The following is a 12,690-nucleotide window of genomic DNA, read 5'->3' as shown; positions in this document are numbered from 1 at the left end:
AAATAAAAAAAAATAAATTTTTTTTATTTTTTTTTATTTTTTTATTTTAATTATTTTATTTTAATTATTTTTTTTTTATTTTTTATTTTTTATTATTTTTATTTTTTATTATTTTTTTTATTTTTTTTTTTTTATTTTTTATTTTTTATTTTTTATTTTTATTTTTTATTTTTATTTTTATTTTTTATTTTTTATTTTTTTATTTTTTATTTTTTTTTTTTTTTTATTTTATTTATTTATTTATTTATTTATTTATTTATTTAAATAATAATTTATTATATATATAAATAACAAGGACATAAGAATCTTTTGTCACTTAATGAAAAAGGTATTTTTGAAAATGTCTCATTAGTGGTGGTAAAAATGAAAAGTAGTACCATGAAAGTGGTAAACATGTAATTTCCCCTTTTATGTATTTATATTGAAGATGTAGATTTATGAAGTTTTTGCAGTTATTCGTGAAGTGCTAAGATAGTAAATACATGTGTTGTGAAGATGATATATGTTAAAATATATGTATTGTGCTATATGTGGATTTGTTATTTATAAATAGAAGGATATATTAGTTTGAAAACAAATATAATTTTACTTTAACTGAATAGAAATTAATTTGAAGAAAAAAGAAAGGAAATATATGACTTCAAAAAAGTTGTCTTGAAAAAACTTGTGATGCAATTTTAAGTTTGTTATAAAGGAGAACATGCCTTATGGAAAAAGTAGACTTGGGAGAATAAGAAAATCAAGAGAGATTTGTTTGTGCTCGGATGATCAAGGTTTGGTGTAACTCATGTGCATCAAATGCTAACGCACTTATTGACGAATTTCCAAAAATCTGTTGTATTAAAATAGAAGTTACAACCTCATTTCATGTGTGATTTTTAAGTTGGACCACCCATAAGAGAAATTATTAAAGGTGTTTTAATAAGATTAATAATATATAGAATCTTTGAACTACTTTAATCGTAATATCTTTTGATATTTTTTCCATTAAAATAGGACAATTCTCATAAATAGACCATTTTCAAGTTTTGATCACAAAAATAGACTACAAGGAGGAAAATGACCAAAATGTTTCATTTAATAGGTAAAAGGACACTAATACCCTAGATATATAAAAAAATAATTTTTTTTTTTATAGTTTTAGATTATATGTTTTCAAATTCGAACTTTTTTATAAATTTTGATTTTTTAAACTTTTTATTTTCGAATTTTTTTTTTCAAATTTTCTTTTTGTAATTCGAAATTACTTTTTGAAATATTTTTAAAATTTTTATTTTCGAATTTTTAATATTTATTTTCTATTTTATAAAATTTTAAACCTCAAACTCAAATCTCCACCCCTTAACTCTAAACCCTAAGGTTCAGATTAGTTAACCCTAGGGGTATAAGTGTATATTTACCTCTTTAATGAAATATTTTGATCATTTTGATTCTTAGAGTCTATATTTGTGATAGAAACTTTTTTAGTGCTATCCTAGGGTATTTCTTAAAAAACAATATATATATGAAATTTTTTGAAAATATGTTTAAAAATTTTTCAACAAAATCTTAATTTTCAAAAATTATATGTAAATATTTTCACTAATTTTGTAATTAGTTTTGAAATATTATTATACATTAATATATTTAGTTATCATTTTTAAAGTGAAAAATAAATATTCTATCCTATTTTAATCTATTATATGATCAAAATCAATCATATTAAAAGAAACTTACTATGTTGATATGAATATTTTAACAATATAATAATTTTCAAAAAGTTTATGGAAAATTTTCAATAATTTTGTAATTAGCAATGAACTATTATTATGCATTAATATATATACAGTTAGTGTTTATAAAATTAAAAATAAAATTATATCTTATTTTATAACCATTATCAATCATGTTAAAAAATTATTATATTGAACTGCTTATGATAAAATTATATTAAACTGATAGATTTATAAAATTTATTTTCATAAATATAAAATATTTATGTTAAAAAATATAATATGATAATAGAACGGCTTAACAATAGAAGACTACCATAGAAGTATACAAATTAACATATCTTAGACTTTTATATATACAATAATATATTATGTAAAATGAATAAACATAAAAAAATATTACAAAAAAAAAATTCAGTTTTGAAGGGCGAGTAAAAATTTAACATAAATTAAATGCAAAATAATTTTCAAATATAATTTTGCATGCACAGATTGTTTTTTTTTTAATAACTAAATGTAAATACAATAAGATAAATATATAATAAGAAGCAACAAATGCATATGACGGTTTTAATCAGTTGATTATTTATAACATGTAAACTATAAATTATTGTATTTTAAATAGTAATATAAATATTTAAATATATATTAAAATTAAAAATATATACCACTAATGATCTAAAATAAATATATATGCATATAAAACTGATAATAACACTCGCTCGGTTGCTCGTATCAAGATCTAGTTTAACGGATTAAAGTTTAAGTTTTTAAAAGAGTTTTAGTTTAAAAGTGTGTTATCTTAAAGAATTCTTTTAATAACAAATTGTTTAAGAGGACTGAGCTTAATTTACTCGTTAACAAATTAGTTGTATTTACTTTCATATTTTAGTGAATTTAAGAAAAAAATTTGTCTTGTTTTTTTTTTCACTTTATTTTCATTTCATCTGCAATTTCACATATTTAGTTCTCACATCAAAGGCAAATGTAAACAGTTTTTTATTCAAATGACTAATTCGACGTGTCGATAACAATATCATATATATATGTATATACACACAATTGAATCTTTAATAAACATAATAAACGAAGCTGTTTGCGTGTATATCTGTATATATTTGATTTATTTTAATTCAAGCCAAATAATAGTGTAGAAGTTTAGAGCATGTAGCTGTACGTAAAAGAAAAAAATTATGCGAGCTAAACGGTGTAATTAAAGTTACCAAGGTAGTACTACTAATATTTCTAAAAGCAGATCATCTTGTTCACTCAAACAAAGTTAAAAAAAGTCAAACTCTCTCTGACTCGCTTCCCAATGCAGAATCCATGGAGAGTTCCAAGCCCTGCCTCCGTCGTGAGCCCCCTGATGTCCACCGCTGATGAATCCCCCCCTCCCCTGTTACCACCTGACCCTCCTAACCCTGCCTCAGATCTATCTCCCGTGTTTTTCCCACCCCTCTCTGCCACTTCTCCTTCAACTAAAACCAGATCTAAAACTGTCCATAACTCCACTCAAAAAGGTGTTCTGGTCCTGTCTTCTTCTACTGCTCCTCAGACTGTTGATGTCACAATGACTTCTCAAGATGACTCAGCTAGCCCTCCTCATATCATCCAAACTGGTCCTGTTAGTGGATCTGAAACTTTACCTAGTGACCCAAATGGCCTCATTTTCAGTTTTGGGGACCAAATTGATAAAATACTGAGCATCCCTTCCTCTAACCATTCCTCCAATCCACTGCTTAACCCCCCTCAAAACCTGAACCCTAACTTCTCCATCTTGCAAAACCCTAACCCTAAACACTCCTCGCCTCTTCTTACAAATAGAGCATCTGCCCCCTTCCTCGAACTACCTGTGAAAAATCAATCAAACCCCTCTGCTTCAGCCCCACCTGAAAACCCCTCACAACCTCAAATGGCTCAAACTCCTGCTCAAACTCCTCTACCACCCCGCACCTATCCAGCCTCTACGCCATCTCTAGTGGAAAGAATTCGACACTCTGAGGACAAGACTCTAAAACGGCTAGCCCCTGTTTCCCTATCCGACACTGGCCGCCCTCGAATCATGATCCCAGACCACGTCTTTGAGAAAGGAGCCGAGATACACAAGGATTTCATAGTGTGCTACTACAATGGTAAGCCTCCACCGTTCAAGCAAATCCAGAGTGTGTTTAATCACATGTGGGGGAAAGGAAGAAGTCTAGAAATCCATAACAACCCACTAAACAGATCAACTCTTGTGAGAATTCCAAGTGCTTACCTGAGGCAGAAAATCTTGGAAAAATGCATCTGGTATGTGGGTGATTCCATGTTTCACACTGCCCAATGGACATCCGAGCACTCCATGTCAACGCCTCCTCTAAAAGCCATTCGGATCTGGGCTCATCTCACTGGTGTGCCGCTTGACCTGCGATACAATGCAGGATTAAGTTTAGTGGCAGGTTTGATAGGTGAACCAAAGGAAACTGATGATTTTACCAAAAATCTAGTGAGCCTTACTGTGTCGCATGTGAAAGTTGAAGTGGACCTCACGAAACCTCTTCCTGATATTGTGGAATTTCAGAGGCAAAGTGGTGAGGTTGTAGAAGTTCAAGTCCACTACCCTTGGACGCCTCCTACTTGCTCCCACTGCAAAGAATTGGGGCATATAATTAGAAATTGCCTTCTTTTCATCCCGCCACCTCCCGCTGATCCTGTCCCTCCTAAGAAGCCTTCAAACCCTCCTCCTCCACAAAAAACTCCTCGCAAGGCTGCTTCAAATACCACCCGAAACCCTCCCTCTAGCTCCTCCTCTCGTATAAGACACCCCCCATCATCTACAACTGAATCTTTAAACCCACAAAATTCTTCCCCTTGTCCTCCCCCTCCTTTTGTTCCGCCTGTCACCTTACTTCCTTCACCAGCTCCACTCTTACTCTCCCCTGAATTACCTAGGCCCTCTCTAAAGCGCTCTCGCTCCTCTCCCACTTTTTCCCCTTCCATTTGCTCAAACCCCAAACCTTTCACCCCTCTTCCTTCTGACCCTGTTCAATCCCTTTTATTCTCCTCTAACCCTTTTGCCTTGCTGTCTCCTGGTCCTTCAAACCCTTTATTATCTTCTAACTGCCATTTGGAAAAATTTTCTGATCCTTGCTCTTCAAGTAAGGATCCCCCCCTCTCTTCCTAATGAGTGTCAAATTCTTTTTTTGGAACCTTCGTGGTCTAAATGACCCGGGTAAACATCGGACTTTTGTAAACTGGCTTTTAACTCATAGACCACTTTTTGGTGCCCTTTTAGAATCTCATGTTAGAGAACTCTCTCTGATGCCTTTGATGAATAAGATCTGCCCAGGCTGGAATTATGCCTCCAATCATGCTTCTGATGAAGATGGCCGGATCATTATTATCTGGAAAGATCCCCTTACCATCCAAATTCTCCATCAGAGTAACCAAAGCCTAACTTGCCTGATTACAATCCCAAACAAAGATCCTATATACTACACTGCTGTATATGCTTCCAATCTGGCGGATGATCGCACTGAACTGTGGGCTGATCTGCTCAATCTCCACTCGGTTTTTGACTTGCAAGACAAGGTCTGGTTTGTGGGAGGTGACTTCAATCAAATAATCCATGCCACAGAGCACTCCTCCAGTTCAGTATCTGCTCGTGACTACCAGATGTACCTGCTGCAGGACTGTTTCCTTCAAGCAGGTCTTTTTGATCTTCGGTTTAATGGTCCCTCGCACACATGGAAAAACAATCAGCCCTCTATGCCAATCGCCAAAAAGCTAGACAGACAGCTGGTAAATAACATTGTTATCTCTGTCTTCCCTCATGCCACAGCACTATTCCTTCCACCCTCTATCTCTGACCATTCGCCCTGCCTCCTTGACCTAGCCTACCAATTACCTAAAGCCGGTACTCACCCTTTTAAATTCCAAAATTACCTCACAAAACACCCGGGATTCACTCAGCTGGTTTTGGACGCGTGGACTCGCGCTGGAAGTGGATGCTGCTCTCTTGCTGACCTGTGCTGGAAGCTTAAGACCATCAAAACAGATTTGAAACTCCTAAACAAAAACAATTTCTCAAAAATTCAAGAAAGGGTTTCAGAAACTCACCGTTTGTTGGAAATTGTGCAGGTACAAGCCTTAGAGACGCCTACTACTGAGTTGTTCCAGGAAGAGAGAGACTTGAATGACAAATGGCTATTCCTACGACAAATTGAGGAATGCTATTTCAGACAGAAATCTAGAATTAACTGGTTGAGGGAAGGGGATCTAAATACCGCTTATTTCTTCAGGATCTGTCAGGTCAGGGCCAGCTACAACGCCATTCGCTCCTTCGTAACGGTGTCCGGTTTACTGATCACTGATCCACTAGAAATGAGTCAACACGCTGTGGCTCATTTCCAAGCTGTTCTTGGCCCTCTACACGCTCACAGACCACCAATTACCTCTACAACTACCTGGTTTCAGCAACTCTCCTCCTTCACAGTCTCACCTCAACAAGCTCAACTCATGAATGCAATACCAACTGCTGCGGATATAAAGCGCGTATTCTTCAAACTCAACCCAAATAAGGCGCCGGGTCCAGATGGTCTGACCTCGGGCTTCTTCAAAGCATCATGGGAAATATTAGGAGAGGAGGTGGTGAGCTCTATTCAGAACTTCTTCAGAACCTCTTTTTTGCCTGCAACAGCGAATGCCACAATCTTATCACTCGTTCCGAAATTCCCTGGTGCCTCCACAATCACAGAGTATCGTCCTATCTCCTGCCTGAACACTGTCTATAAGGTGCTTTCTCGCCTCCTGGTGGCAAAATTAAAACCAATCTTGCAGCCTTTCATCCTCCCCTGCCAGACTGCGTTTGTAAAAGATAGATTATTGGTGGAGAACACAACGCTGGCAAGTGAGCTGATAAATGGTTACCATAAGAAGACTTGTAGCAAACGCATAACTATCAAAGTAGACATTGCAAAAGCTTTTGACACTCTGTCATGGGAGTTCCTGTTTACCTGTTTAGAGAGTCTGCAGCTTCCAAGCTTGTACCGGTCCTGGCTGAAGGCTTGTATCTGCAAAACAAGTTTTATGGTTGGTTATAATGGCACGGTGAATGGTTATTTCAAAGGGAAGAGAGGACTAAGGCAAGGCGACCCACTATCACCTTACTTGTTTGTTATGGCTATGAACTACTTGTCTCTCATGCTAAACAAAGCGGCTGAAGCAAATAGAATCAAGTACCATCCAAAGTGTAATGCCATGAAGCTTACTCACCTGTCGTTTGCAGACGACTTGCTCATCTTCATTGATGGTTCCATCGAATCAGTGCAATGTGTTCTTCAGGTTTTACGTGATTTTGAGCTCCGATCAGGTCTTGCGGTTAGCTTCCAGAAAACTAGTTTCTACTCTTCGGGTTTATCTGACCAGGAGAATGATGCAATCAAAGCTTCTACTGGTATGACGCTAGGTGATCTCCCATTCAGGTATCTAGGAGTTCCCCTCAACTCAAGAAAATTATCATTGCCAAACTGTCAGCCACTGATCCAACAAGTCAAAGGAAGACTATCCTCATGGTCAGTAAAAACTCTCTCCTTCTCGGGCCGTTTACTCCTGATCAAGACGGTCATCGCGGGTATCACAACTTTCTGGTGTTCTGCCTTCATCCTCCCTAAGGCCTGCATAAAAAAGATAAACTCCATGTGTAATCTGTTCCTCTGGAAAGGAAACTTGGACGGTCACCACGCTTCAAGGGTGGCATGGGACACTGTTACGTTAACTAAAGCGCAGGGAGGGTTAGGAATCAAAGACCTACTAACCTGGAACAAGGCTTGCTGTTTGCGACTCATCTGGATGCTTTTCTTCAGGGAGGAATCAGTTTGGGTGATATGGTTTAAGGAGGTTATCCTTAAAGGATCAATACATAACTACTGGACTGTCAAGACAAGTCAAAAACACTCGTGGCTGGTAAATAAATTGATAAAGATGAGGCCGATCGTCTACCCTCTGATAAAGTTGAAAGTGGAGGATGGTCGCTCTGCTCTATTCTGGCACCACAATTGGGCTCCTGCAGGTTGTATTTCCGCTCTCGAAACCTCCTCAAACTCAAGACTAGGGATTCCGCACAAAGCAACTGTGGCTTCGCTTTGTAGAAATGGGAACTGGTTGCTTCCGCCTGCGAGAACAGAAGCAGCGTTAGAACTCTATGCCTTCTTAACCACAATCCAGCTTTCTACAAATGTTGATTTCTATGTGTGGAATCTTCAGGGGAACAGTGAAACAAAATACAAAACTGGAGCAGTATATACTTACTTGAGAGGTGAGATTGAAGATAAAGGTTGGGCAAAGCTGATATGGTTCTCGCGCTCTATACCGCGCCACTCCTTCCAGGCGTGGCTAGTCTACCTGAATCGTTGCCCTACTAAAGATAGGATGATAGGTTGGGGCCTTCATGTTGATCCGATGTGTGTGCTTTGCAACTCGCAATTGGAATCTAGGGATCATCTGTTCTTCGATTGTCCATTCAGCTATGATCTATGGACTTTGATCGCGTCTAGGTGTTGTCTTCGACCTCTCCGATCTTGGGGTCAGACGGTGGATCAGTTGACGGCTTTGGTGGGTGATAAAGCAAAGCGCTTGCTCTCTCTTCTAGCCTGGCAAGCCACCATTTACTGGCTCTGGACTGAAAGAAATGGGAGATTGCATGCCAGACCTTTTACAACGACAACTGCGATGTACTCTGCGATTGATCGTCAAATCAGGAATAAAGTTCAGAGCTTCAGAGAAATCAACCCCTCTCTCTCGACCACGATGATGCAGCGATGGTTCTCCACGGGATGAGATGCAAATCTCCCACAGTCTCCCTTCCTCCATTTATTCTCGCTTCATGACTTCTCCACCAACCAACTACCACCTCCCGATTATTCTTTGGGCATATTACACTTGGGCTTAAACTTTGATCTTTCTTTACTGTCGGGCCAGTTCTAATGAGATTCTTCCTCTAGAGTTTTATTATCTTATGTGTAACTTGGGCCTTGCCCACAAAACACTGCCTTCTAGGTCTGTATGTTTTTTTGTTTTTAGTTTAATCACAATGAAAGCCAGTTTACAAAAAAAAAAGGTAGTACTACTATCTATAATCCCTTATATATTAAAAGGGATGCATTGCATTTAATGCGTTTACACTACATTTGCCACGTGTCGATTAGATAGCCCTTCTCACAATTTGTTTTCTTATATGCTTCAATTCTAAAACACACGAGATAAAAATAATGCAATACCAAAAACTGCGTCTCTGTTAACTTTTTAGAGAAGTTACAAAAACGCAATACATAAGATACGTTAATTATAAAGACTATGTTTCGTTCTTTGACTTCAATGGAAACGGAGAGGGTGAAGCGGAAACTCGGCGGAAGTGGCGTGGCAGAGACAACGACGTCTACGGTCATCAATTTCTTCTCAGCCTCTCTTTCCCATGAACTCGCCTGTCAATCTCTCTCTCTCTCTATGGTTTTGTATTTTTAAGCGTACGGAAAGGGTTGCGTTGTGGTGGTGGTACGGTGGTGGTGCTTACGCATCTGCTCACCGGAGAGTGAAGACAAAGCTTAATTGTGGTGCGAGTGATGATGACGATGAAATTTGGATTTTGACTTAGGTTTAATTTGTTTTTGACTTAGTGCTTTTTTTTGCTTATGTTAAGTGTTTCTTTCAATTATGGTTTAGTTCTGTAAAATTATTTGAATTTATAATAATTTAAGGTGTTTATGTGTAAGTTACGAAGGAATAATCTAATAACATATATACACAAGATTTCTGATATTTCAAAAACCTTGAGTTTGATTGAAATGTAAATATCATATTAAATGTGAGAGTTTGTTAGCCCGTAGCTATGTTTTGAAAGAGTGATATTTTACATATTTTGAAGATAAATTGTTTCATACTCCCAAATATATTCATGTTACAGCTAACTCGATATATTGGAATTGAGTGTGATAATACATTGAAAGTTTGAAACGTACGTAACCGATTCTTTTTTGAAACAAAACAAAGAACTTTAAAATAACACTTTTAACCAGTGTTTTGAAATCCGACCCGGATCCGCGGTTGAACCAGTAAACCCGGTGACCCAGAAAAAATTCCGATTTGGGTTTTGTGAAAAACTCAATATTAAGAAACCCACAAAAATCCGCAAAAACTCACTAAAACCCGAAACCCGATACCAATTGAACCGTCGGTTGAACCAATAAATAACTTTTACTTTTTATTAAGTTTTCAGATTATGTTTGTATTCTAAGTTTCCAATTAAAAAGTTAGGTACTGACAAAAAAAAAGAAGTTAGGTTTTTCCTTTTCAGTTTTATATTTGTGATTTTTAGATTTTGATGAAGATTTCATTATGTCACCTGAAGAAAATGAAGTGAACGATGGTAGAGAAAACCAAAATTAGTTAATGTGATTTGATGTTAGTTTATTTTCGTTATTGACAATTTATTACAATGATCTCTCACTTTGAGTTTATTTTGAATTTGAAGTTTAATTTATTATTCAAATAAGAAATTTAAATATTTATGAATTTTATATCTTAAATTTTTTTAGATGTCATAACTTTTACTTTGTTACAGAAAATTTTAAATAGTCTAAACTATTTTTTGATATTTTGTATGTAAAATGAAAATAAAAATAGAAAAACTAAAGTTAAGTATTTTCTAAATATTTTTAAACATAAAATATATACATATGCAAACTATTATTTTATGTTTAAAAAAATATTTAGAAAATATTAAACTTTAGTTTTTCTATTTTTATTTTTATAGCAAATATATTATTATATAATAAAATTAATTTATTTATTAATCCAAGATTCACCCACGGTCGACCCAGTGACCCATCAACCCGGTAAGTCTTTTTAACATAATGAGAAAGAAGGTCATGCTAACGTTTATTATGGTTGTTAATGTCAACATGGTCACACTAAAAGATACAAAAGCTGGCAATACCACTCCGAGGTTGACTTAAATAATAATCAAAATTATTTTAAATTTTTGACAATATTTACGATGATGCTGGTGAATTTTTCTGATCAGTTAATAAAAACTTTGAATTTTCTATTTTTTATAAGTTATAGTATGTCGCCCTTATTTATTAGCCATTGATAATATAATAAGTTTGAAACACTCATATACTGAAGTCTATGAATTTTCGATGGAGGATTATCTACACCGAATTCTATAGAAGAATGATGTATCTTTCAATTAATGATTGCTTAAGATATTTATTATATATTTATTTAAAAAATGAAGATGATCACATTAAATCTAACTGATTGTATCAGGTAAGATATCAAGGTTTTTACATAAAGTTTGCTATAATCGATATATATTCCAACTGCAATCTATCACCGGAAGAAAGAAAAACGAAAATCAGTTTAATCGAACAAACCAAAATAAATACAGCTTCCGAAAGGTTGTTATATTTTAAAAGAGTTAAATCTAAAAAAATCAAACCTAAAATCAAATCGATGTCCACACTAAACAGATCTAATATCTTCTTAACTTATAAATATTAAAATTAATAATTTTATTCCGCGCAAGGCGCTTGTGCGGGTTATCACCTAGTTTAAGCACTATTAGAGCTTCCCTTCAGTATATACGTTATCATTTAAGATTGTATATGTATTTTATCCGAAACAAAATAGCATTCCTTCAGAATCATCATTGGACTCAAATTAGTAGCTCTTTTCTCACTCTTCTACTTAAAATACCTATGGTTATGAATTTGTGATTTCACCTTTTTAAGATCACTACATTTATATGAATATAAGCACAAACAAACAATCGAATCTCTGATCCTCAACTTACTTCTCTTCAAATGTCATGAAGCAGAAGCACACAATCTTCAAGCCTCATGCCTCTTGTCTCTTGCTCCTTTAGTGAGTTCCCCAAGTTCCTTTATGATCTTTTCTTGCTATTTATAATTTCTCCTTCTCATGAGAACCCTTCAGCCTTAAATAGTCCTCCTTTTTTGAGGGAAATTTGTCAAAACGGAACAAAAATCCAGCCTATTTATCCATTTGGTATAAAACCATTTTAGTCCATTTTATCCCTTTTACATTTTTCATTTTAAAACATAATGAAATAAATAGTTTTATGATTCAAAACAATTATACAAAATTGAAACAATTGATAAATTATGTTTTACGAAAAGTAGATTTCATCTTATACGAAAAATGGGTTAGTAGAAATAGAATTTCAGATTTGTTTTAAAACGTACAATCTACTTTTAATTAAATTTCTAAATGTGAGAAATGTGAATTCTACTAATTGTGAAGATAGCTATATTTTTTGTGAATGTAGTTTCTACTTTTATGAGATATTCTAAAATTTCAAGTATGCAAAATTTAGACACAATTCAGACGGCTACATGTGGTAAAATCTACTTATGGAATTATTGTGCTGTTTCTACGCAATGTAGAAGGTACATTATACGGATAAGAATACCAATATTTTTGAAAATATGGCAAGTTCGGTTACAATATATTCTAAAAATATTTTAAAATCTATTTACTTTCCTAAAACGTATTTCATCTATTTTTCTTGCCAAAAAATAAAAATAAAAAATCGATTCTCATTTATTTATTTTGATTTGTTTTCTAAAATTGATTTTCAAAAAAAAATTGAATTATTTTAAATTATATTAAAAATATATATGTCGATATTTAGAATTATAATCTTAGATATATTTTCATTTATGTTTTTTGGATTAAGGTATATTAAATCAAATTGTAGAAAATTATGACAATTTTTTATAATAATCAAAAAATAAAACTAAACAGAATTCAAATATTAAATTCACTTGAGTATTTTTTTTCTTTTTTTTGTTTCTATTTAGATTTTTTTAATTAGATTTTGATTTAATTTTTTTTCTTTTTTTGGGTTCAAAATTCGTTTTTGTTTTTAATTGATATATAAAAGTGAGTTTTTAAATTGTTAACTAAGTAAGGTATA

At 34.1% G+C, this 12,690-nt stretch overlaps 1 protein-coding gene across 1 annotated transcript; it reads left to right on the top strand.

The window, feature by feature from the left end:
• Positions 1 to 3,027: 3,027 nt before the first annotated feature.
• LOC125576698 lies at positions 3,028 to 8,528 on the top strand. Its single transcript, XM_048737267.1, has 2 exons — positions 3,028 to 4,849; positions 4,987 to 8,528. The coding sequence occupies exons 1-2, from the start codon at positions 3,028 to 3,030 to the stop codon at positions 8,526 to 8,528; spliced, it is 5,364 nt and encodes a 1,787-aa protein (XP_048593224.1).
• Positions 8,529 to 12,690: the final 4,162 nt, after the last annotated feature.

The sequence above is a fragment of the Brassica napus genome, chromosome A7 (assembly GCF_020379485.1).
Source record: "Brassica napus cultivar Da-Ae chromosome A7, Da-Ae, whole genome shotgun sequence".
NCBI lineage: Eukaryota > Viridiplantae > Streptophyta > Magnoliopsida > Brassicales > Brassicaceae > Brassica > Brassica napus.
Note: the sequence above shows the minus strand (reverse complement) of the source record. Positions and strands in the feature narration are given on the sequence as shown.

Excerpts from the sequence above, each read along its gene's own strand:
- LOC125576698 (XM_048737267.1), top strand. The coding sequence starts at position 3,028 with ATGCAGAATCCATGGAGAGTTCCAAGCCCTGCCTCCGTCGTGAGCCCC. Across the intron at positions 4,850-4,986 it reads TTCTGATCCTTGCTCTTCAA|AATCTCATGTTAGAGAACTC; the intron begins GTAAGGATCCCC and ends GTGCCCTTTTAG.